Raw genomic sequence first — 27,856 nt, 5'->3', positions numbered from 1 at the left:
TCGTCGCTCCTGCTCGGCTCTGTGGAGCTCAGAGCTGGTCCTCACTCGTGCTGCTCACGAAGTTACCCGAGGATCGTCGCTCCTGCTCGGCTCTGCGTCTCCCTCCGTCATCGTGAGTTTTTTCCTTTTTTAAAACGACCCTTGAGCGTTAACTTGCAAAAACGGAAATAACGTCTGGTTATTCAGGTCAACGGAACTTTAGTTAAACGGTAACAAAAAAACGTTTGAAACGAGAATATAAATTAATATATATTTCGTATTTAATTGTTAATATTTTACGTTTTTTGCGTAATATAACGTGTATTTTCATGGCGTGAAAGTAGAATGCATTTGTTGGTGCTAGTCCCAAATTAATTGTTGGATAAGCAGAAACATTGAAGCGTCTCCCTTTTTAAAATAATGGAATTATTCGCTTTCAGAGAAGGATTTTAATATTGTCGCTGCGTAATTTAGTGTGTTATTGCACTTCTTAGATAGATGGATAAACTTTGGGTAACTTTTTGCAGCTAACAGCAACACAGACGTTAGATTCATAAAACAAGAACAAAGTGCAATAAAAAAGAGTGCAATAAAGAAAGGGCAAAATGACACAATCTAAAGATAAAGAACTTAGATCAAAGAACAATAACAAAGAAAAAGGATACAAAGATTAACATGGAATATCATCTTTTCACTTCACTCCTGCCCCCAAACTCAAACTCTTCTTTAAAATGTACAACAAGAATCTGGCAATACTACTGTAGTAACAAAGATATATATTTGTAGTATTGTCGAGTACTTGACTCTGGTGTTACAGAATTTACAGACCGTGAACGAAGTCGCAACTTGCTTTGAAACCAAAATATGTCCGAACATCGGCTTAATAAAGCCGTCTCAGTCAACTGTATCCTCTCGTCCTCAGTCACTGCCAGGATCTCGCGGGATTTCATTGTTTCTTTAGCTGCGATAACATAAGGTCTTGAAGGTTTAATTGCAACACAAAATGTAAAATAAAAAGGAAAAAAAAATGGAATTATTTTATTTTGCAAACACTTAATTGAAGTAAAATCAATGAGTATAGATACTTTAACACAATTTAAATATAAACCAAAAAAATAACTATGATTCAAAATAAGGTATGATATTGAAAGTCAACTCCATGCGTGTTGAACATGGTATTGTGGGGGGAAAAAAATCAAAGTCAATATAGTTTTATTATACTCTCTATTGAAAAATAAACAATTAAATACTTTAAAAAAAAATTTGATACATTACTGTTGAATATACAACATTGTGAAAATAAATGTATCATCTTGTTCTTTCTCTTTATTTTTCTTTGTTCTTGTTCTTATTTTATTTTGATTATTATTTATTTTGATGAAAAATTGCTGTATTTGCTGTGGATAATTTGGGGAAAAAAAAACAATTTCCCGAAGTTCTACCTAACCTAAAAAATATTGCAATATATCGGAGTAGCGCTGTCGTGTTGTTCAGAATAGTCGAGCTTCTTCTATGGATGTTTTCGAGCTACTTTTTCAAGTGGTGACAGACTTTGTTACTTTGTCGTGGATCCAGGAGAACCTCACGAATGTATACGTTGATATTCAGGTGTTTTTTTTGTCACGTCGTCCACAATAAATATCTTTCCTGCATCTCCGTCGTTGCCGCCATCAAAGCCGTGTTTTCCCGTTGACTGGTAATGATTCGTTCATCAGCAGCTGAAAAGCGCCCGAAGGCTTAATTATCCCAGTTTTCGGCCGAAGCCACGACCTCGGCGAAGTGAATGGAGCGTCGGCTCGACAGCGACAGAGCGACGTCTGTCTGTTCGGAAACTCATTGATCAGAACTTGGCAGAAGCGCTGACACGACTGAGTGGACTCACTGTCTGAGTGACGGGGATTAGTTTGGTTTGCCAGCGAGACGTGTTGGCTTTTGTTTCGTGTTTCGTTGCTTTATTTTGAAATTCACATCGACTTGTAGAACAGGACGAATCGACTTGATTTCACTCACTGCGGAGCAACAATGACGTGGGTTTTATATAATCAGATGAAGTCCTGAAAAATGTGTTATAAGAAATCATTGATGCACAATATATCACTGTATGTATTTACTGTATATATAGATATATATTACTTTATTTTTCTCCACAAAACCGTATTGATATTCAACACAAAGTTATCGATTGCATTTTTTAAAATCATAACGTGTTTTTATATTTAATTTAATTGTAATATTACATTAGATCAACATTTTTAATGTAATCTAATCATCAATATACTAAAATATAAAAACATACTAAATATTTTTGTATTTTCTACTATTCATTTAACATGCAAATGTTGTTTGTTCATTTTTGTGTTGCAAATAAACTCTGCTAAATGTGCTACAGTCTTTACATCCTCGAACCAAATAAAAAAAAGATGAAATCCTGCAAGTTCCAAGTCCATTATTCCACGATATTTAACAGCTTTGCATTGATTTTGAAAACATATATTTGGGGTTTTAGTTATGAGGGGTTTAAGTCATATTTTATCATTACCATATTTATCAAAAGAAAATTAAAGAAACGATTATATTAACTTTATTAATACCTTAAGTTGTATGAGAAGTAAGTAGTTAACATGCAAATATTTAAGCTATTTGTCTTTCTTCCGGCTGCTGGATGGCAGGAGTCATTGCATCTAGAGGAACAATAAAAGTTCCCGGCGATGACTGAGGACGAGAGGATACAGGGACTCTAGCTGCTTTTAAAACCGATGTGTGGACATATTTTGGTTTCAAAATAAAATGAAAGCAGTTACGACTTCATCAAGAGTCATGTGGTCTGTAAATACTGCAACAACAGAGTCAAGTACTTGACAATACTACAAATATATCCTGGTTACTACAGTACCACAAAATATATCGTATCGTGGTCCCTGTATCCTGTTGCGTAGTGCATGGTCAGATTCTTGCCAATTCTCATCCTAAATATTGATATTTAAGACAAAATTGACAACTAAATTGCTCATAACTAAAAAGAGAGAAAAAATTGGTACGAACTGTATGTTCAGGGATTCGATAGAGATAAAACAAATTCAATAATTTGAGTTTCTTGCCTGAAAATGTCTATTAGTTACAATCTTTGAACCTTATGAGGAAACTTGAGTCTGGGGCACATAGGTCTATGTTGAAGTCTATAAAATAAAGTCAACATTCAGACTCTGAGCAGATGGTCTTCACTGCTCACGAGCTTCAAACGTAGTAATGATGTGACAACAGGAAGTTGTCACTCTGCCTACAGCGAGTCTTATCTCCGTCTGAGAAGCAGTCGAACGCCCGCCAGGCTCATGAAACCTCCAGAGGTTCCGCCCACTTTAGCGACTGTTTGGAGAGTTGGAACATACGTGTCCACCGTCGTCCCAATGTGTACCACCTGTAGGGGAACCAGCACCTGGTGCCAGTTTTGTCAGCAGAGCATGGAGTTCAAGTAAGTCTGGATGGAAAGTGAGAAGAAGCTTCAGAAACTCAAAGTGTTGATTGTTGGACTTCCTTCTTGTGTGTATCACGTTTGACGCCAGTAGGAAGGAGTTTTCCTCCTTCTTCTCTGCTGATGGATTTCTGATGTTCATTGACCTTTTTTTTTATAGCTGAACTTGATAGTAATGTCACAATAATGTAGCTTTTTCTTGTGTTTCATGCAGATGTTGTTGTGTATTCTTTCGTCAACACAAGTGCTTATAACTTATTTTCTTAATTATATTTTATTTTAAAAAATTATTTGTTTTTCTTTTGATGAAAATACACTTGAGTCGTAGGTGCTCATATCAAGTTCATTTTGTTGATATTATCGCGGTGTGAAATAGTTGTTTTTTATTCTTCATCCTGGTGTAGCGATTAAATGTAAAGTATGTACACAATTAGAGGTGTGTGTATTGGCAAGAATCTGACGATACATATGATACACTATATTGTGATACTGTAGTAACAAGTATATATTTGTAGTATTGTCGAGTACTTGAATCCGGTTTTGCAGAATTTATAGACCACATGACTCTTGACGAAGTACTTTCATTTGTTTTGAAACCAAAATGGATCCGAACATAAGCTTTAAAATCTGCTGGAGTCACTGTATCCTCTCATCCCCAGTCGTAGCCAGTATTTGTGACGTAATAAGCATCTAGCTGCCACATTTCAAAATGTTAAAAAGAAAATTTTGAATCGTCCTTCTTCAATAGAGACTCTAACTCAGACATTTAGCTCAAACATACGTTCGCTTCCTTAGGCTTTCGCCACATTTCCTTACATCTGCAAAATTTTCCAGTTTCAATCATCAGAAAGATGTCAAAAAACGGCCTGTTGAAGCGTGATTTTTGAACTAATCACGCTCTTGCAGACCCCAGGAGAGGACTTGGAAGCTAAATTTGGACCCCAATACATTTCAACAAAACTTTCCCTTTAGTCTTGTCGAATAAAATCATATTTATTTTTCTAATATAAGGCAAAAGATTTATTTTTTACCAAAAGTACAGGAAGTTACTTTTTTTTTAGTTGAAACAATTTGTTTTCTTCTCTCCCGCCTAAATTCTAAGATATGTTTCAAGAGTATTAAAGTTAAATTAAGTTACATTAAAGCAGCATTTTCTCAAAGTATTTAGAGCGTGTGCATTATTTTACTAGTGTAACTTTATAGCATTATAGAATAACAGATAGTTGTTGGTTCTACTCCCAATAAGTTCACTGCCAGCTTCCCATTTTCTAAAGCACTATGTAGCTCACACACACACACACACACACACACACACACACACACACACACACACACACACACACACACACACACACACACACACACACACACAGTTCAAGCGATGACAGCGTTGTGTTTGTTTCAAATGATATTGTGGGCGACAGATGTGCAGCCTCGACACTTTCTAATGACCTGATCCTGGACACTTTAACCCTTATTTAGGCCCTTATTTAAGGTCAGCGGTTGGCAAACATCAAACAGTCAGTCACACACACACACACTCACACTCTTATCTGACTTCCCAGAATGCACGTCTGACTGATAAGACTCTCCGTCACGAGCTGACATCTGACGTCTCTGCTGCTCAAACACTAAACGGTTGTTTATGGATTACTTTAAAGAACGACAACATTTGTGTCATGTTTTCTAAGATCAAGTGGGGGATGGTTGTCCAGACGGGAGGCGTGGCCTGCAGCTGTAATCTGTCATCATCCCGTCCACAGTGGACGCTGTAGATTAGAAGCAGCACATTTATGATTGAAGGGTTGGACTCGGAGAGCTTGAACAGAAGACAACGCTGTGGACGTGAGCAGAGTTGCAGAGTCATAGTCGAATAGTTGTCGCATGAAGAACTTGTTTTTCACCAATAATCCTTCAAACGATGCCAGTGGTAGAACATCCTTGAGTGTAGCCATTAGCACAGCAGTATAATCCTGTTAAATCTAGTGTTAAAGTGGCCAAAGCACATGTTTCATGTTTCATTCTGGGCAGACCCTGGACATGTGCCATACAAATATTGAATAGTTGAATTTAAAACGTGGACATTTTAATTTTATTATTTTTTATTTACATTTGTTGACTTTTTTTATTTTATTTTTAAGAATTGACTGATTTTTTTTAAAAATTAATTTAAATAAAAATAATTTCTATACTCAAAGGTTGGATCTGTTTTTATTTACATTTTTAAACTTTGAACTTTTAAAATGAATAATTTCAAGAAAAATCGAATATTTCTAATTGAATTCTGTACAGTTTGATTCTTTAAATCCAATCATTGAAAAAAAACATTTAAAAACTTTGTAGCTTTTATCAAGTATCGTGGCAGCAACATTTTCAGGGAAAAATAATGAATATAGAAAATATTTGTCGCCTTTTAAATTTAATTAGTTAAAAAAATAAAACTTTCCATATAGAAATGATTGAATCATTAAAAAAAAAATGCTTGGGAAAAAAACAACAATTTCTATAAAATAATGAATAGTTTTTGAATTGAAAAAGTTATCACTCAATATTCTGATGGCAACAATATACCTGTACTTCCATAGTATAAAACGCTTTTCCATGGTTGAAGGATTTTGACAAAAGTTTCTGAGATCAAACCTTTTGATGCGTTTAACGTTTTGGTGACTGTAGTAACAAGCATATATTAGTAATATTGTCCAGTACTTGACTCTGGTGTTGTGATAGTGTAGTAACAAGCATATTTTAGTAATATTGTCCAGTACTTGACTCTGGTGTTGTGATCGTGTAGTAACAAGCATATATTAGTAATATTGTCCAGTACTTGACTCTGGTGTTGTAGTATTTACAGACCACATGACTCTTGACGAAGTCATAACTGCTTTCGTTTGTTTTCAAACCAAAATATGTCCAAACATCGGCTTTAAAAGCTGCTGGAGTCACTGTATCCTCTCGTCCTCAGTCATCGTCGGGATCTTTTATTGTTCCTCTAGATGCAATGACTCCTGCCATCCAGCAGCCAGAAGATTACGTGGAAGAAAAACAAATAGCTTAAATATTTGCATGTTAACTACTTACTTCCCATATAATTGAAGGTATTAATAAAGTTAATATAATATTTTCTTTAATTTTCTTTTAATAAATATGATAATGATAAAATATGACTTGAACCCCTCAAAACTAAACCCCCAAATATATGTTTTTCAAAATCAATACAATGCTGTTAAATATGAATCAGTATTGTAAAAAAAAATGGATGCGCTGTTCCCTTTATTCCCGAGCCAGAACCAGAACCAGCTGGGTCACTCCTGACGCTGCACTGCAGTGAGCCAGCATGGTTCTGAGACGGAGGGAGGGAGGAGATGAATGGATGAGACGGAGGGAGGAGCAGAGATGATGATGTCAAAAGTATAAACGCCCTCAACTACACTCACGTGTGAGTTCACAGACAAATACACAGCCTCCATCATCATCATCATCATCATCATCATCATCATCATCATCCTCATCTTCGCTCCACTTGGACTTGATCCGGACGCTCGCGCCTCCACTGACGGGATTAAACAGGACAGAGGCGTCATGTTTGGGATTATTTGAGATGGTTTCGTGGAGGGTCCTCGGCTCTTAATCCGCACCCTTAGGCGTCGGTGTAAGTCTGTGATTTTCGTCGGGTTGTTGTGTTTGTCGATGTCTTGACAGTGACTCGAAGTGTTTCTTCATATTTGCACTGTTTGAGATGATGACCCGGATTTATTCTGCGTCGCTGATCAGATTATGTAACTGATGTTGGCGCCTCGACCTTGTGTGGCATCGACACACACTGTTGTGTCTGCAGGATTTATTGTTTATTGTGTTTATTGAGTTATTAATCTGGCGTTCATTCTTTTATACATATTTAATCCAGATTATATTTGTGTGACGTTTCTTTTCAAGTACTGACTTCAACAAAAGTTTGTCACCGAGAATCTGCCATTCAAAATAACTTTATTTAGATGACGAAAGGAAATAAAACCTAAAGAAAACAACAACAAGTGACATTATGTCTAAAGTTAATAATATTTCGAGGGTCAATCATTTATAAGTAAAGCCTTAAACTAAGAATCCAGTTTGCGATTAAATCCAAAATAACGGGGGGTCCAAGGATTGTCCTCTGTGGTGCACCATCTCTGATGAGACGGTTTTTACCTCGGATTAGAGGGAGATTGGATTCTTTTATATCACATGTGTCAAAGGTCATTTTATGTAGCCTGTTAGCTTATTAGCTTCTGCCGTTATGTACATGCATTTCTCCCTGTAACTCCGAAAATACACGGATTCATCTGAAAATAATCCTAACCCTAAATCCACATGAGGGTGAGTAGAAAATTAGTAAAAATTTAATTTGAGGTGAATTTTCACTTTAAGCGTAGATGTCATACATAAACCCAAACTAGCAGTAGTTAGCCCTAAACTTTATAGATATTATTTGTCAAAAACAAGCTTAATTGGAAAATTAAAAAGTTCAAACCTGTTTTCATCCAACATATGTCAAGTCATATGTCGCATTAACTCCAAAAAGGAAGAGATATCATGTTTTTTTATGTTAAATTTGGGTGAACTATCCCTTCAAGACAGAATGAAAAGACAGTATCACGATGATGAAGCCTCTTTTCTTCTAAAAAAATATATACTTCAATAATATCCACTATATTTATTTAACTGTGCACTTGTTTGTTTACTATCTCATCTTTCCTTTGGAATCCCTGTTATAGACGTTTTGGTAAATTGATTGTTCAAATATTATGGACCCTTTTATTTGGTTATGGAAGTTAATTAATTTTTAATGATTTTTTTTTTTATCATTAAATTCAATATTTTCAATATAGAAAGTTTCTTCTTTTTTTAAAATAAATGCATTTTTGAAAATTAAACATAGATTTTTGTATTGACTTTTTTTTCAAGCATTAAATTATTTATTAAATCAATGCATTCAACCATTTGTTCATTAAATCCGTTTTTATTAAATAAGAGAATTTAATAATTAATATATTAAAAGTTTTAATTGAAATTATTATAACAACACTTTAAATTAGGCTACGAAATTAAAAATGTACTTTTTAATTATTGAAATTAGAAATATAAAACTCTGTAAAAACAAAACGTTCTAAATAATTAAACTATTTAAAAAATACAAACCGAAAAACCAAGAAAATCTTTGAATATAGAAAATATTGAATTTCATGTTGATGTTTAAAATAAATAACTTTTCATAAAAAATAAAAATAAAAGTTTAAACATTTGAAATGTTCTTTTAAATATATAAAGGCACTGATTTACTTACATATTTGTCTCCCTGTTTGTTCCTTGATGTATAGGATTTTAAAAACTAGAAGCTAAACTTATCGTTTTCTTGAACTATTGTTGATTTTCTTTAGTGATAGTTTTTATAATCACCACCTCGTTTTCTCAGCAATTTCCACATTTTCCAAAAAAGACATTAAAACATTAGCACAAAAGAAAGACTTATTATCTAACAGTTTTCTATGGTGTGTGGATACAGTTTTAAATGCGTACGTCCGGCGACGGAGACGTTGGAAGTGTTTTTAAAGTGGAAAAAAGCTTCTGCAGAAGAAGAACTCGCTGGTTCCTCCTGCTGCGACAACAAGTTACATCACAGGTCGTCTCCAGCGCTGAGGCACGATCTTCAGTACGACTGTCATCTGAAACCACTTCCTCTCGCAGGAAATGAGAGGAAGAGACTCCAATAATGGGGAGATTAAGTGAAAATTGAAAGGTGGAGCCAGAAGATCCCTTGGTTGAATGAGTAACGACAACCAAGGCATCGACACACTTTCCACGCCTCCGTTCGACGGCACAAGATGAAATGCGTGGATGGTTGCTTAAGTGCATGTTAGCGGTGAACGCTTTCACTTTTCAATCAAATATTCATGACGAGTCTTTCATAACATCATCGTCCTGCACTCGCGGCACTTTCAGCTTCAGATAATGACTTCTTTTTTTTTACCTCCGTCTTCGTCTGAACGTTCAGATCTTAACGATGCTGTGTCTCAAATCGCATACTTCTCCTAGTATACTAGAAGTTAGTATGCTTTAGGATAGTGTACATACTAACTAGTACGCAAATTCTCCACAGATAGTATGTTTCAAATCAAACTCTGCTGCTACACACTAACAGGAAATGACGCGACAGCTTCTTCTTCTACTACTATTTAACGGTGGTTGCAACCAGCTGTAGGAACACTATCGCCACCTGCTGGCAGCACGTTTTGTAAGTTTGGAAGAAGAAATAAAGAAAAAATATGAGAATCGAAATATTCGCGAGATATTTAAGCTGGTATCACTCAGTTTAGTGTGCATGGCACACTAAATTTCGCATACTAAGAATTGAGACGCACTTCCGCACTAAAAATACTAACTTTGAGTACGCTAGTATGCGATTTGAGACACAGCACAGGTTAGCGATCATACTTACATTGTTGTTGTTGTTATTTCATAAGCACATGGAAGTAGGTCAGTGACTCCAGAAGAGTGAACGGTTGAATTTAACATTTCAAATGTTGAAATTTGTTTGTTTTTTTTAATTAAATTTCTTCAAATAATTAAATTCAATAATCCCTGTATTGAAAGGTACCATCAATAGATCTGAAAGTAAGAGCCAGAATTATAAAATGGATCCTGAAGAAATCCATGAAGAGTTTTAAGGATCTGGGAAATGTGAGTTCTTCTACTAGAGCGGCTCAGAGTTTTGTATACGACCTTGAAAAACGGAACAACTCCACAAGAATACCTTTCAACATAACGCTGAACCTCTGAACTATAGTATTTTTTAAAGGAAACTTGAACCAAATTCTTATAGGACTGGTCAGGATTAAACTCCTTTCACACGCTAATGATCAACTGAAATTAAATCATTTATTTTCTCTTTCTTCGTGGATCAAATGCGTCGTGACTGGTAGTGGTTGTAACTTAAATTATACAAAATATATGTTTTTACAGATCGATGTGTGGCTGGTATTTCATCACAGTCACTCATCCTTTATAGATCAAGAGACCTTTGTTGTCTCATACCTTCTTGTCCTGTTGAGACGCCGTCCTTGATCTCCCGTCGATGACTTTTGTTGTCGGACGCCGTCGTCACCCTTGCTGCTGGTGTGCGTCCACAGGGTGCCCAGGAGGACGCAGGACTCGTATGTCAAAGTTCTAGAATGGCCACGATTCCCAGTCCTGTGGTCCGGCAGATCGACAAGCAGTTCCTGATCTGCAGCATATGTCTGGACCGCTACGAGAACCCCAAGGTGCTGCCCTGCCTGCATACTTTCTGTGAGAGGTGAGGGTTTCTGTTTTTTTATTACTATCACAGCTAGCTTGGTGTATTTTAAAACTTCTTGATACACTAAATAATAATGCATGTTGAGTTCATTTCCACTGTGTACAAAGAAAGAAACATGTACACAATAATGGGAGTTATTTGGTCACGATTTTTATTATTGCCTTCCATTTATAAGAATAATGTGGTTTTATCTCATTCATTTTTGATCATATCGACAGGTTTGGACTAATATATATATATATATATATATATATATATAATTACTTGACAACAAACGTGTCGAAACAACAAGGAACTATTTTGTGTGTTTAAAGCAAGAGTTGATTAAATAAAAAAAATAAAAATACTTTGTAGTCACTATAGTTAATGCAACAGACAACTTAATTTTAAGTTGTGTGTAGAATAGTGTGAATATAAATGTGTTTATATATTAGTTCCATAATAGCTTGTTTAGTTAGAATTTTTAGCTGCAACAGCTACAAGCTAAATTAGTGTTAGCTGCTATTGATTAGCCACATTAGCGTTCAAGCGAAACCTCATTTTTTAAAGAATTGAAATACATTAAAAATCATTCTCCACATACTATTATTAATGGTTGATTTAATTAAAACACACATTAAATGCGCGTAAATGTGTGGCCATTTGTTCCAGTGAAGAATTTGTAGGATTGAAACTATAAATATTAAATTATAATGAATTCAAATGTTTAATATTCTTCTTTACAATTTCGTTTTATTCTGAAAAGAAAATACGATTTAAATGGTAGCAGTTGTATTGCCTTCCATTTATAAGAATAATGTTGTTTTATCTCATTCATTTTTGATCATATCGACAGGTTTGGATTCATTTATATTACTTGACAACAAACGTGTTGAAACAACAAGGACCTATTTTGTGTGTTTAAAGCAAGAGTTGTTTAAATTAAAAAATAAGTGAATATAAATGTGAAAAGCGCTATATAAATAAATATTACTTACTTACTTATATATTAGACATTAGTTCCATAATAGCTTGTTTAGCTACGTTAGCATTTTAGCTGCAACAGCAACAAGCTAAATTAGCGTTAGCTGCTATTGATTAGCCACATTAGCATTCAAGCTAAAATCTCGTTTATTTTATTGAAATACATTAAAAATCATCATTCTTCACATACTATTATTAATGGTTGATTTAATTAAAACACACTTTTATATGCGCCTCAATGTTTAGCCATTTGTTCCAGTCAAGAATGTGTAGGATTGAAACTATTACTATTGAATTATAATGAATTCAAATGCTTGATATTCTTCTTTACGATTTCGTTTTATTCTGAAAAGAAAATACGATTTAATTGGTAGCAGTTTTATTGCTTTCCATTTATAAGAATAATGTTTTATCTCATTCATTTTTGATCATATCGACAGTTTTAGACTAATATATATATATTACTTGACAACAAACGTGTTGAAACAACAAGGAACTATTTTGTGTGTTTAAAGCAAGAGTTGTTTAAATTAAAAAATAAAAATACTTTGTAGTCACTATAGTTAATGCAACTGACAAACAACTTTATTGGTTTTAAGTTGTGTGTAGAATAGTGTGAATATAAATGTGTTTATATATTAGACATTCGTTCCATAATAGCTTGTTTAGCTACGTTAGCAGTTTAGCTGCAACAGCAACAAGCTAAATTAGCGTTAGCTGCTATTGATTAGCCACATTAGCATTCAAGCTAAAACCTCGTTTTTTTAAAAAATTGAAATACATTAAAAATCATTCTTCACATACTATAATTAATGGTTGATTTAATTAAAACACACATTTAGTTGTGCGTCAATGTGTGGCCATTTGTTCCAGTCAAGAATTTGTAAGAATAAAACTATTACTATTAAATTCAAATGTTTGATATTCTTCTTTACAATTTCCTTTTATTCTGAAAAGAAAATACGATTGAATTGGTAGGAATTTAACGGAACCAATGATTGAATGGGTTAAGAAATAAATATGAAATGAAGTTTATCGAGCGCTCACTTTGAGAAAACAAAGTATAAAATATTCATTTTATGTCTTGAATTCAAGATGTTTTATCTTATCCTGATGTTTCCCCTCCAGGTGTCTGCAGAACTACATCCCGGCCCACAGCCTCACCTTGTCGTGCCCCGTGTGCCGCCAGACCTCCATCCTGCCGGAGAAAGGTGTGGCGGCGCTGCAGAACAACTTCTTCATCACCAACCTGATGGACGTCCTTCAGCGAGCGCCCAGCAGCTGCAGCCAGGAGGCGGCGGCGCTCAGCAGCGTCGCCACGGTGACGGCCGGACAGCTGCTGTCCTGCCCCAACCATGGCGGCAACGTAAGTCCGACCGGATCTTCTTGATGACTTCCGAATCCCCCCCAACTTTCTGTGGCCCCGCAGGTGATGGAGTTCTACTGCCCGCCCTGCGAGACCGCCATGTGTCAGGAGTGCACGAGCGGCGAACACTGCAAACACCCCACGGTTCCTCTCAAGGACGTGGTGGACCAGCACAAGGCGTCGCTGCAGGACCAGCTGGCTGCCGTGAAGAACAGGTGCCAAAACCATCACTGTGATGAAGAATCCAAGGGTTTATGACGGACATTTTGTCTAAAACCTCAACTCTTAACACTTTTTGTCTTTAGCTTTATTTCCTTCTTTTTTTAAATATACAAATAGACAAAATAGAGTGGATTTACTTTGACTTAAATATTGAGCGGTTGAATTTAACATTTCAAACGTCTACGCTTTGACCTTGTTTTTATTTTATTAATGTATTCAATAATTTGAACATTGATTATTATCATTTCTTTTTTTTATATATTTTAATAAAACGTTTCGAATATTTTTAAAAATGAGGGTAAGGGTCAAGGTTTGAAATTCTTATTTAAAAAACAAACTTTTTTTTCATTTAAATTCGATATCTTTTTTTTTTTTAAATGTAATAATATATTCTGAAATTTAAAAAAACTCATTTTGATTATTTATCTTTAAATTACTCAAAATTAGTCTCTCAATTTCTAATTTAATTTGTTCATTTTTTAAACATTCAATATTTTTAATTCAAAAAACAATCAAATTTATCCTTTTAACCTAGAAATTATTAAAAAACTTAACCTTTCAATAAATATAAGTAAGTAAGTAAAGGTTATTTCTAAAGCGCCTTTCCAGACCAGGTCACAAATCGCTTTAATAATCAACAACAATACACAGTTAAAATACATTCTTTAACACACAAGACAAACACAGGAAAAGCACAAATAAAGTGTCCTAAGATGTTTCTTGAAGGAGTCAGTAGATCATCAAACACAGATGTTTCTTGAAGGAGTCAGTAGATCATCAAACACAGATGTTTCTTGAAGGAGTCAGTAGATCATCAAACACAGATGTTTCTTGAAGGAGTCAGTAGATCATCAAACACACATGTTTCTTGAAGGAGTCAGTAGATCATCAAACACAGATGTTTCTTGAAGGAGTCAGTAGATCATCAAACACAGATGTTTCTTGAAGGAGTCAGTAGATCATCAAACACAGATGTTTCTTGAAGGAGTCAGTAGATCATCAAACACAGATGTTTCTTGAAGGAGTCAGTAGATCATCAAACACGGATGTTTCTTGAAGGAGTCAGTAGATCATCAAACACAGATGTTTCTTGAAGGAGTCAGTAGATCATCAAACACAGATGTTTCTTGAAGGAGTCAGTAGATCATCAAACACAGATGTTTCTTGAAGGAGTCAGTAGATCATCAAACACAGATGTTTCTTGAAGGAGTCAGTAGATCATCAAACACGGATGTTTCTTGAAGGAGTCAGTAGATCATCAAACACAGATGTTTCTTGAAGGAGTCAGTAGATCATCAAACACAGATGTTTCTTGAAGGAGTCAGTAGATCATCAAACACACATGTTTCTTGAAGGAGTCAGTAGATCATCAAACACAGATGTTTCTTGAAGGAGTCAGTAGATCATCAAACACAGATGTTTCTTGAAGGAGTCAGTAGATCATCAAACACAGATGTTTCTTGAAGGAGTCAGTAGATCATCAAACACAGATGTTTCTTGAAGGAGTCAGTAGATCATCAAACACAGATGTTTCTTGAAGGAGTCAGTAGATCATCAAACACAGATGTTTCTTGAAGGAGTCAGTAGATCATCAAACACAGATGTTTCTTGAAGGAGTCAGTAGATCATCAAACACACATGTTTCTTGAAGGAGTCAGTAGATCATCAAACACAGATGTTTCTTGAAGGAGTCAGTAGATCATCAAACACAGATGTTTCTTGAAGGAGTCAGTAGATCATCAAACACAGATGTTTCTTGAAGGAGTCAGTAGATCATCAAACACGGATGTTTCTTGAAGGAGTCAGTAGATCATCAAACACGGATGTTTCTTGAAGGAGTCAGTAGATCATCAAACACAGATGTTTCTTGAAGGAGTCAGTAGATCATCAAACACAGATGTTTCTTGAAGGAGTCAGTAGATCATCAAACACAGATGTTTCTTGAAGGAGTCAGTAGATCATCAAACACAGATGTTTCTTGAAGGAGTCAGTAGATCATCAAACACGGATGTTTCTTGAAGGAGTCAGTAGATCATCAAACACAGATGTTTCTTGAAGGAGTCAGTAGATCATCAAACACAGATGTTTCTTGAAGGAGTCAGTAGATCATCAAACACAGATGTTTCTTGAAGGAGTCAGTAGATCATCAAACACAGATGTTTCTTGAAGGAGTCAGTAGATCATCAAACACACATGTTTCTTGAAGGAGTCAGTAGATCATCAAACACAGATGTTTCTTGAAGGAGTCAGTAGATCATCAAACACAGATGTTTCTTGAAGGAGTCAGTAGATCATCAAACACAGATGTTTCTTGAAGGAGTCAGTAGATCATCAAACACACATGTTTCTTGAAGGAGTCAGTAGATCATCAAACACACATGTTTCTTGAAGGAGTCAGTAGATCATCAAACACAGATGTTTCTTGAAGGAGTCAGTAGATCATCAAACACACATGTTTCTTGAAGGAGTCAGTAGATCATCAAACACAGATGTTTCTTGAAGGAGTCAGTAGATCATCAAACACAGATGTTTCTTGAAGGAGTCAGTAGATCATCAAACACAGATGTTTCTTGAAGGAGTCAGTAGATCATCAAACACAGATGTTTCTTGAAGGAGTCAGTAGATCATCAAACACGGATGTTTCTTGAAGGAGTCAGTAGATCATCAAACACGGATGTTTCTTGAAGGAGTCAGTAGATCATCAAACACAGATGTTTCTTGAAGGAGTCAGTAGATCATCAAACACAGATGTTTCTTGAAGGAGTCAGTAGATCATCAAACACAGATGTTTCTTGAAGGAGTCAGTAGATCATCAAACACAGATGTTTCTTGAAGGAGTCAGTAGATCATCAAACACAGATGTTTCTTGAAGGAGTCAGTAGATCATCAAACACACATGTTTCTTGAAGGAGTCAGTAGATCATCAAACACGGATGTTTCTTGAAGGAGTCAGTAGATCATCAAACACAGATGTTTCTTGAAGGAGTCAGTAGATCATCAAACACAGATGTTTCTTGAAGGAGTCAGTAGATCATCAAACACAGATGTTTCTTGAAGGAGTCAGTAGATCATCAAACACAGATGTTTCTTGAAGGAGTCAGTAGATCATCAAACACAGATGTTTCTTGAAGGAGTCAGTAGATCATCAAACACAGATGTTTCTTGAAGGAGTCAGTAGATCATCAAACACAGAGATGTTTCTTGAAGGAGTCAGTAGATCATCAAACACAGATGTTTCTTGAAGGAGTCAGTAGATCATCAAACACAGATGTTTCTTGAAGGAGTCAGTAGATCATCAAACACAGATGTTTCTTGAAGGAGTCAGTAGATCATCAAACACATATGTTTCTTGAAGGAGTCAGTAGATCATCAAACACATATGTTTCTTGAAGGAGTCAGTAGATCATCAAACACATATGTTTCTTGAAGGAGTCAGTAGATCATCAAACACAGATGTTTCTTGAAGGAGTCAGTAGATCATCAAACACATATATTTCTTGAAGGAGTCAGTAGATCATCAAACACAGATGTTTCTTGAAGGAGTCAGTAGATCATCAAACACAGATGTTTCTTGAAGGAGTCAGTAGATCATCAAACACAGATGTTTCTTGAAGGAGTCAGTAGATCATCAAACACAGATGTTTCTTGAAGGAGTCAGTAGATCATCAAACACAGATGTTTCTTGAAGGAGTCAGTAGATCATCAAACACAGAGATGTTTCTTGAAGGAGTCAGTAGATCATCAAACACAGATGTTTCTTGAAGGAGTCAGTAGATCATCAAACACAGATGTTTCTTGAAGGAGTCAGTAGATCATCAAACACAGATGTTTCTTGAAGGAGTCAGTAGATCATCAAACACAGAGATGGTTCCAAAGCTTAGGAGCAACAGTCTGGAAGGATTTCTCTCCTCTGGTCCTGAAGCGTGTTCAGGAACCATAAGTAGATTCTGATCCACAGACCTCAGAGCCCGAGCTGGGGTGTAAGTCTGGATCAGATCACTGATGGAAGGTCTGACCATGAATAGATCTGAAAGTAAGAACCAGAATTTTAAAGTTGATCCTGAAAGAAACTGGCAGCCAGTGAAGAGTTTTAAGGATCAGAGAAATGTGAGTTCTTCTACTAGAGCGGCTCAGATTTTTGTATTAACTGCAGGCGAGACAGATCCTTCTGTTAAGGTTAAATTTAACACAAAAACAAATCAATACTTCTTTTTTTTATCGGAATGTTGTGGTTCAACAAGTTACGTTTAACCATTAAATATTCTGATTACTTTAAAATCATATAACTTTGCACTCGATTATGTAACGTTTTAATATTTTGGATGATTCTCTCCTCACCAAGGTTACCTGAGATCGACGCGGCCCTGCAGGTTCTGTCGGAGATCCTTCAGCAACTGACCAATCAGAAGAGCTCCATCGAGGACAACATCCACGACACCTTCGACGAGCTGCAGAAGATCCTCAACGTGCGGAAGAGCGTCCTGCTGATGGAGCTGGAGGTCAACTATGGCCTCAAGCAGAAGGTGGAGAAACTGAGCTGGGATCAGATTATCCAACGTAAAAATGAATTAAAGTTAAAAAAAAAAAAGGAAATCTAACTTTCAATGTTAATTATTTAATTCATTTAAACTGAATTCATTCTTTCAAATATAAATGATTGGATAAAATGATTTAAAAATAGAACAAAATGCTAAAATTAATCTCAATTTCTAATTTCATTTGTTCTTTGTAATTTGTTTTTTAAATATTAAATATTTTTAATTAGAAAAACAATCAAATTTATCATTTTAACCTAGAAATTATATTTAAAAAACAACTGAACCTTTTAATAAATATAAGTTAGTAAGTAATTAAAGGTTATTTTTAAAGCGCCTTTCTAGACCAGGGTCACAAAACGCTTGAACAATCAACAACAATACACACTTAAAATACATACGTTTCAAAAAACTATATTTTTCAATTAAATTCAAAGTCAAAAACAAACATTTCAATATTGAGATGATAGAATTCTATTTAAAATGAATACAAGTAAGTAAGTCAATTAAATTGATATAGTGCTTTTCCAGACCAGGGTCACAAAGCGCTTGAACAATCTATATAAAGTATATACTTTAAAGGTCAAATGTAATAGAAACATCTTAATGTTACTTTCAACTTTCAATGTTAATTATTTAATTCATTTAAACTGAATTCATTCTTTCAAATATAAATGATTGGATAAAATGATTTAAAAATAGAACAAAATGCTAAAATTAATCTCAATTTCTAATTTCATTTGTTCTTTGTAATTTGTTTTTTAAATATTAAATATTTTTAATTAGAAAAACAATCAAATTTATCATTTTAACCTAGAAATTATATTTAAAAAACAACTGAACCTTTTAATAAATATAAGTTAGTAAGTAATTAAAGGTTATTTTTAAAGCGCCTTTCTAGACCAGGGTCACAAAACGCTTGAACAATCAACAACAATACACACTTAAAATACATACGTTTCAAAAAACTATATTTTTCAATTAAATTCAAAGTCAAAAACAAACATTTCAATATTGAGATGATAGAATTCTATTTAAAATGAATACAAGTAAGTAAGTCAATTAAATTGATATAGTGCTTTTCCAGACCAGGGTCACAAAGCGCTTGAACAATCTATATAAAGTATATACTTTAAAGGTCAAATGTAATAGAAACATCTTAAAAAATATATATTTGTTCAGGCTTTTCCTTGATTTTCTGGAACTCCTGTTGTGTTATCAGTTTTATCTTGATCTTTAAAGTATATACTTTATTGAATATTGTTTTGATTGTTTAAGCGCTTTGTGACCCTGGTCTGGAAAAGCGCTATATAAATAAAAATTAATTTAATGGCTTTTTTTTCTGAATCCGTTTTGAATGGAAGTCTGACTGACCCTCTGCTGCCCCCTGCTGTCTCGTGCTGCAGGTGCTGCAGGCTCAGCTGGACGCCCTGCTTCAGGGTCAAGAGGGCATCACCAGCTGCTGCAACTTCACGGAGCAGGCCCTGAGCCACGGCACCGAGGCCGAGGTCCTGCTGGTGAAGAAGCAGATGAGCGAGCGGCTGCTGGAGCTGGCGGGTCAGAACCTCCCGCTGCGCCCCGGAGAGAACGACCAGCTGGACTTCCTGGTGGAGACGGAGGGCCTGAAGAAGTCCATCCACAACCTGGGCACCATCATGACCACCAACGCCGTGGCGTCGGAGACGGTGGCCAGCGGCGAGGGGCTGCGGCACTGCGTGGTGGGGGCGCCCACCTCCATCACCATCACCTCCAAGGACAAGGACGGGCAGCTGTGCAAGAAGGGCAACGCCGCGCTGACCGCCGCCATCTCCTCGCCCGAGGTCGGCACCGTGGACGGGGAGATCCTGGACAACAAGAACGGCACCTACGAGTACCTGTTCACCGCCCCCAGGGAAGGGGTCTTCAGCCTGTCGCTGCTCCTGTACCAGCAGCACATCCGAGGGAGTCCCTTCAAGATCCGGGCCAGCAAGTCCACGGAGGCCTCCTCGCTCAACGCCAAGAAGAGGCTGAAGTCTCCCAGCAGCTCACACGTCAAGCAGCGCGCCTTCAAGAGGCCGGCGAGCATGTACAGCAGCGGGCGCCGGAAAGAGAACCCCATCGAGGACGACCTCATCTTCAGGATCGGTGAGACTCCATCGTCGCCTGAAGTTCTGTTCGTTGCATCAGATCCGTTGCTTGTGTAGAAACTCAGTCGTGTGTCGTCTTAACAACGTAGAATAGAATGAAATAAAATCGAATTAATGTACATTAAAATTGACATGAACATAATTAAAAATAATTACATTTTTAATATTATAGAAGTATGTATTATACAACAAATGTGTTTTATTTATATATATATATATATATATATATATATATATATAAAATAATGTCACTTGTGTAGTAACTCGACTCGTCTTAACAACGTAGAATAGAATGAAATAAAATACAATCAAATTAACGTACATTAAAATTGACATATAAAAACATAATTAAAGATCATTACATTTTTAATATTATACAAGTATGTATTATACAACAAATGTGTTTTTATATGTATATATATAAAAAAAATGTCACTTGTGTAGCAACACAACTCAACTCGTCTTAACAACAAATGTGTTTTTTATATATATATATATATATATTAAATAATGTCACTTCTGTAGGGATGTAAGAAAATATTTATACACTTGATACACTGTTTTTCCATTTACAATACATTTTCAACAGCACTCTTTTTCTTTGCTTTTAAAATGTATCTTTATAGTTTTTATCATATTTTCTATGGTTTATAATTCAATTAGTTGTGTATAAAATAATAGAGGTTATTTACAATGAACACGCAAAAATTCACGGCAGTGGCTCATCTTTACGTCGCAATTAATCTTCCGGCCGCTAGATGGCAGCAGTCATTACATCCCAAATGAATTCCTCCAAGTTCCAGGTAATGACTGAGGACGAGAGGATTCGGTCGATTCCAGCAGCTTTTAAAGCTGATGTTTGGACATGTTTTGGTTTTTAAAATGAATGAAAGCAGTTACAACCTTGTCAAGAGTCATGTGGTCTGTAAATACTGCAAGTACTCGACAATACTACAAATATATCCTTGTTACTACACTATCACAACACCAGAGCCAAGTACTTCCCAATACTACACATATATCCTTGTTACTACACTATCACAACACCAGAGTCAAGTACTTGAAAATACTACACATATATCCGTGTTACTACACTATCACAACACCAGAGCCAAGTACTGGACAATACTACACATATATACTTGTTACTACACTATCACAACACCAGAGTCATGTACTGAACAATACTACACATATATATACTTGTTACTACACTATCACAACACCAGAGCCAAGTACTTCCCAATACTACACATATATACTTGTTACTACACTATCACAACACCAGAGTCAAGTACTGGACAATACTACAAATATATCCTTGTTACTACACTATCACAACACCAGAGCCAAGTACTTCCCAATACTACAAATATATCCTTGTTACTACACTATCACAACACCAGAGCCAAGTACTGAACAATACTACACATATATATACTTGTTACTACACTATCACAACACCAGAGCCAAGTACTTCCCAATACTACACATATATACTTGTTACTACACTATCACAACACCAGAGTCAAGTACTGGACAATACTAGACATATATACTTGTTACTACACTATCACAACACCAGAGTCAAGTACTGGACAATACTACACATATATACTTGTTACTACACTATCACAACACCAGAGTCAAGTACTCGACAATACTACTAATATATCCTTGTTACTACAGTATTGCCACGTGTCGTAATACACACATCAATGCTCCTCTATTGTGATACATATTGATCTCCATATTCTTGCCAATACCAACCCCTTACTTTTCAGGCACGAAGGGACGAAACAAGGGCGAGTTCACGAACCTCCAGGGCGTGGCGGCGTCTTCCCTCGGGAGGGTCTTGATCGCCGACAGCAACAACCAGTGTGTCCAGGTGAGGTCACTTCCTGTGCTGCCGAGGAGAAGTTCGGCTCCTGACCTGACCCTGACCCCCCAACTCCGCCCACCACAGGCTTTCTCCAACGAAGGCCAGTTCAAAAGTCGCTTCGGAGTCCGGGGCAGGACCCCGGGTCAGCTGCAGAGGCCGACAGGGGTGGCCGTCCACCCCAGCGGTGACGTCATCGTGGCCGACTACGACAACAAGTGGGTCAGCATCTTCTCCGGTGAGGGCAAGTTCAAGGTGAGACCAACGCAAGAGATAGTCGAGAGTCACATTTGGAGGTTGGACACTTAAAGGGCACCTAATGTCCTGTGTTGTTCTCAGTATTATCTTGATCTTTAAAGTAGTATGTATTTGAGTATTGTTTTGATTGTTTAAGCGCTTTGTGACCCTGGTCTCGAAAAGCGCTATATAAATAAATATTACTTACTTACTTACTTACTAATGTGCTGATTTAAGTGTGTCTTGAATTGTTCTAGGACCTCTATTATACTCTATTATACTCATCAGTATGTTTGTTTTTGCACAAAACTCTCATTTAATAAAGATATTTACATTAGAAAATACGCTTAAGCCCCGCCCACTTAAAATGTGCCGTTTTAGCTGAGAAGAAGTCTCGCCCAAGTAACCACGCCCACTCTGCTCTGATTGGTCACAAAAACACGAGTTGCATTCAAAGACTCGTGTAATATTCAGACTCGCCCCTAAAACTCCCGTTTTGTACATTAAAAACGAATAATAAAAATAAGGTTTGCTGCTTAATGTACACATTACAAAAACACCTAAAGACAGAAGTAACTCTCACCATGTTTACATAAATATTTATTTTGTTTTTTAGCATTTAGGTACTTAACTGATTTACGACTTCTAGGGGAGGACACCTGCACCAGAGTGATGTCAGAATGTATAATTTAAACCGTAGTATCGTTTGGCGAGATTTCAGACGAGAACTTTATTAAGTAATAATTTCAAAACGGAGCAACGTCACGATGAATGAACTCCTGCATTTTGAAGACTTCAACATTTACAACAATAAGTCACGAGTTGGGATTTTTACATTAGGTGCCCTTTAAGTAGAAATGTATATATTTTATACAAAATGTGTATATATAGTACTACATATGAACGTGTACAAATGTGATACTCAGACTTTTGTAAATGACTCATTTCTACCTCCAGAACAAACTGGGCTCGGGGAAGCTGATGGGTCCGAAAGGCGTGGCCGTGGACAGGAACGGCCACATCATCGTGGTCGACAACAAGGCCTGCTGTGTCTTCATTTTCCAGCTCAGCGGCAAGCTGGTGACCAAGTTTGGTAACCGTGGCAACGGTGATAAACAGTTTGCGGGTACGTGCCAACACCGCCCCCTGCTGGATGTAAAACGAACTGTTGCTTTTGGACCAGTTAGAAACACAAACTGAACTTTTCTTTCTCTCAGGTCCTCACTTTGCTGCCGTCAACAGCAACAACGAAATCATCGTTTCAGATTTTCATAACCACTCGGTCAAGGTGAGAAGTTATGAAGTATAATCTTTGAAATGTATATCAAATATTGTATCAAACTGAAGGCTAGTAGCCAAATGTGGCTCTTCCAGTCATTTTCCCGACAAAAATGAAACTAAATGATTATTATTGTTTATGTCCTGTTTAATGAAGGATGTTGAATATAGAATTTCATTATCATAAATAAATGTACAAATAAATAAATAAAAACGAATGGAATTTCTGGAATCTCTATAGTCTTACTTCAACTGTTTAGATAACTTTTTCATTATAAGACACTTTAAATAAAATTTAATTGAATTGAAATGGTTTATTTCCTGTTTAATGAAGGATGTTAAATATAGAATTTCATAATCATAAATAAATGTGCAAAATCATAAATAAAAGTATAAATAAATACTTCTGATTTCACCTTTGTTTGAGAATGGTGCCATGTCTGTGTATACGTTAATTAAATGTACTTGCTTTTACATTTAAATATGTATTTAATTTCAATATTTATTGATTCATACATTTATCTTCTTGTACAATTGTATACTTTTTGTCATTTCACTGGCAATAAGTCTGAAGCAATTCATCGTGTATAAATACTTGAATATAATACTTTTTGAAATAAAATATATAAATAATGAAATGTAGGAATGAATAAAAGCTCAAATGTGTAAATAAATGTATATACAATATATATACACAGACGGGGAACCGAAAATAAAATCCGAGGTCATTTATTTAGATGTTTATTTATTTTCTAATACAAATACTTATGTATTTATACATTTATTGATTGTATTTATATATTTATCCTGTTGTTTATCGTCCTTCATAGTGAAGAAGATGTGAAAATATATCCTTTAAGCCACAGTGTTGACGTGATCTGACCTCCAGGCTATGAGTTCACGATCAAACAAAACTAATCAAGATATTTTCACCTTCAAGGTGTTCAACACTGAGGGAGAATTCCTTCTAAAGTTCGGCTCCAACGGCGAAGGCAACGGTCAGTTCAACGCTCCCACCGGTGTGGCTGTGGACGTCAACGGCAACATCATCGTGGCCGACTGGGGCAACAGCAGGATCCAGGTGGATGTTCCTGCAAACATCGCTGCGTCGACTCAAAACCTGTGTCTCAAATCGCATACTTCTCTTAGTATACTAGAAGTTAGTATGCATCAGGATAGTGTACGTACTAACTAGTAACTAATTCTCCACAGATAGTATGTCTCAAATCGCATACTTCTCTTAGTATACTAGAAGTTAGTATGCATCAGGATAGTGTACGTACTAACTAGTAACTAATTCTCCACAGATAGTAGGTCTCAAATCGCATACTTCTATTAGTATACTAGAAGTTAGTATGCATCAGGATAGTGTACGTACTAACTAGTAACTAATTCTCCACAGATAGTATGTCTCAAATCACATACTTCTCTTCGTATACTAGAAGTTAGTATGCATCAGGATAGTGTACGTACTAACTAGTAACTAATTCTCCACAGATAGTATGTCTCAAATCGCATACTTCTCTTAGTATACTAGAAGTTAGTATGCATCAGGATAGTGTACGTACTAACTAGTAACTAATTCTCCACAGATAGTAGGTCTCAAATCGCATACTTCTATTAGTATACTAGAAGTTAGTATGCATCAGGATAGTGTACGTACTAACTAGTAACTAATTCTCCACAGATAGTATGTCTCAAATCACATACTTCTCTTCGTATACTAGAAGTTAGTATGCATCAGGATAGTGTACGTACTAACTAGTAACTAATTCTCCACAGATAGTATGTCTCAAATCGCATACTTCTCTTAGTATACTAGAAGTTAGTATGCATCAGGATAGTGTACGTACTAACTAGTAACTAATTCTCCACAGATAGTATGTCTCAAATCGCATACTTCTCTTAGTATACTAGAAGTTAGTATGCATCAGGATAGTGTACGTACTAACTAGTAACTAATTCTCCACAGATAGTATGTCTCAAATCACATACTTCTCTTCGTATACTAGAAGTTAGTATGCATCAGGATAGTGTACGTACTAACTAGTAACTAATTCTCCACAGATAGTATGTCTCAAATCGCATACTTCTCTTAGTATACTAGAAGTTAGTATGCATCAGGATAGTGTACGTACTAACTAGTAACTAATTCTCCACAGATAGTATGTCTCAAATCGCATACTTCTCTTAGTATACTAGAAGTTAGTATGCATCAGGATAGTGTACATACTAACTAGTAACTAATCCTCCACAGATAGTATGTCTCAAACATACTTCTATTAGTATACTAGAAGGTAGTATGCATCAGGATAGTGTACGTACTAACTAGTAACTAATTCTCCACAGATAGTATGTCTCAAATCGCATACTTCTCTTAGTATACTAGAAGTTAGTATGCATCAGAATAGTGTACGTACTAACTAGTAACTAATTCTCCACAGATAGTATGTCCCAAATCACATACTTCTCTTAGTATACTAGAAGTTAGTATGCATCAGGATAGTGTACATACTAACTAGTAACTAATCCTCCACAGATAGTATGTCTCAAACATACTTCTATTAGTATACTAGAAGGTAGTATGCATCAGGATAGTGTACGTACTAACTAGTAACTAATTCTCCACAGATAGTATGTCTCAAACATACTTCTATTAGTATACTAGAAGTTAGTATGCATCAGGATAGTGTACGTACTAACTAGTAACTAATTCTCCACAGATAGTATGTCTCAAATCACATACTTCTCTTAGTATACTAGAAGTTAGTATGCATCAGGATAGTGTACGTACTAACTAGTAACTAATCCTCCACAGATAGTATGTCTCAAACATACTTCTATTAGTATACTAGAAGTTAGTATCATCAGGATAGTGTACGTACTAACTAGTAACTAATTCTCCACAGATAGTATGTCTCAAACATACTTCTATTAGTATACTAGAAGTTAGTATGCATCAGGATAGTGTACGTACTAACTAGTAACTAATCCTCCACAGATAGTATGTCTCAAATCACATACTTCTCTTAGTATACTAGAAGTTAGTATGCATCAGGATAGTGTACGTACTAACTAGTAACTAATTCTCCACAGATAGTATGTCTCAAATCACATACTTCTCTTAGTATACTAGAAGTTAGTATGCATCAGGATAGTGTACATACTAACTAGTAACTAATTCTCCACAGATAGTATGTCTCAAATCAAACTCTGCTGCTACACACTAACAGGAAATGACGCGACAGCTTCTACTTCTACTAATATTTAACGATGATTTCAACCAGCTGTAGGAACACTATCGCCACCTGCTGGCAGCACGTTTTGCAAGTTTGGAAGAAGAAATAAAGAAAAAATATGAGAATCGAAATATTCGCGAGATATTTACGCTGGTATCAGCACCGAAGACTTGTTTATCCTCCTACTGCTGCTGAAAATGCACCTGTAAGTAAGTATATATATATATATATATATATATATATATATATGACGTAACTAAGATGGAGCCGTTCAGGGTACATAGTGTCCATCGATCCATACTCAGTTTTGTGGGCGTTTTAGTGCCAATTTAGTGTGTACTGCGCACTAAATTTCGCATACTAAGAATTGAGACGCACTTACGCACTAAAAATACTAACTTTGAGTACGCAAGTATGCGATTTTAGACACGGCACTGCCTTCAACCGTCGTCTCGTTCCAGGTGTTCGACAGCAGCGGCTCCTTCCTGTCCTACATCAACACGTCGGCGGACCCCCTGTACGGCCCTCAGGGTCTGGCCCTCACCTCCGACGGACACGTCGTCGTGGCAGATTCGGGGAACCATTGTTTCAAAGTCTATCGCTACCTGCAGTAGAGCGTCGTTTATGAACCCCTCGTCCGTTTGTTCCTACAAACTCTTGGCCTATTTTGCACTCGTCGACCTGCCCTGGATGTGTTCGTGGCGATTGATCGACTCACGGCAGCTCCACAGTGTGTTTGTATGCATGTGTAGACTCGAGCACAAACAAGGATCCCACTGCATGTTTAATACACAACTTTAAGGACACACACAACTTCCCACCTATGAAATAAGAGTTCACCAGCTTAAGTTTTAGTTATTATGCAAAATGAAATCCTACGCTGATGACACGCGTGTCTTCCACTGAAAACATCTACACAGTTGTGTAACCATGTTGTGAATCCTGACCCACAAATCTTTAAGCTCGTTCATTTGGATTATTTGTTTGTAGAACGCTGTCATTGTTAAATTATATATTGCTTTTCTATTTTGTTGATGGTTGTAATGCCTAATGGAAATAAAGTGCCCATGAAATGAGCCTAACACACTTTAAAGTAAGTTGTTTTTTTCTGTCATGACTCTTATCACATTTACAACAAGTGTAAAATAATGACGTCACGTTCACCAGTGCGAACAGAGAATGAAGCGCACATTACGTTTTAAATATTTGGCCATAAAATATTGTCTTTTATTT

At 36.1% G+C, this 27,856-nt stretch overlaps 1 protein-coding gene across 2 annotated transcripts; it reads left to right on the top strand.

Moving 5' to 3' along the window:
• The first annotated feature begins 6 nt into the window (after nt 1–6).
• trim2a (tripartite motif containing 2a) lies at nt 7–27,709 on the top strand. Of its 2 annotated transcripts, none has more exons than XM_087810151.1 (12): nt 7–112; nt 10,612–10,775; nt 12,870–13,107; nt 13,171–13,322; nt 17,672–17,852; nt 19,271–19,988; nt 21,775–21,878; nt 21,957–22,124; nt 23,064–23,232; nt 23,324–23,394; nt 24,325–24,465; nt 27,085–27,709. In XM_087810151.1, exons 2-12 carry the CDS (start codon nt 10,654–10,656, stop codon nt 27,235–27,237), a joined length of 2,217 nt encoding a protein of 738 aa, XP_087666277.1. In that variant the 5' UTR covers nt 7–112; nt 10,612–10,653; the 3' UTR covers nt 27,238–27,709. The 2 variants fall into 2 exon arrangements, with proteins under 2 accessions (XP_087666277.1, XP_087666272.1); XM_087810146.1 differs by lacking the exon at nt 7–112 and adding an exon at nt 3,329–3,448.
• The last annotated feature ends 147 nt before the right edge of the window (nt 27,710–27,856 follow it).

This window comes from Callionymus lyra, chromosome 1, assembly GCF_982586985.1.
Source record: "Callionymus lyra chromosome 1, fCalLyr1.hap1.1, whole genome shotgun sequence".
NCBI classification, from domain to species: domain Eukaryota; kingdom Metazoa; phylum Chordata; class Actinopteri; order Syngnathiformes; family Callionymidae; genus Callionymus; species Callionymus lyra.
This window is presented reverse-complemented; position numbering and strand designations above follow the sequence as displayed.

What these genes read in the sequence shown, in the direction of transcription:
- trim2a (XM_087810151.1), top strand. Translation starts at nt 10,654, where the DNA reads ATGGCCACGATTCCCAGTCCTGTGGTCCGGCAGATCGACAAGCAGTTC. An exon ending in GCCCCAACCATGGCGGCAAC is followed by an intron (nt 13,108 to 13,170) that starts GTAAGTCCGACC and finishes GTGGCCCCGCAG; the next exon opens with GTGATGGAGTTCTACTGCCC. An exon ending in TTCATAACCACTCGGTCAAG is followed by an intron (nt 23,395 to 24,324) that starts GTGAGAAGTTAT and finishes TTCACCTTCAAG; the next exon opens with GTGTTCAACACTGAGGGAGA.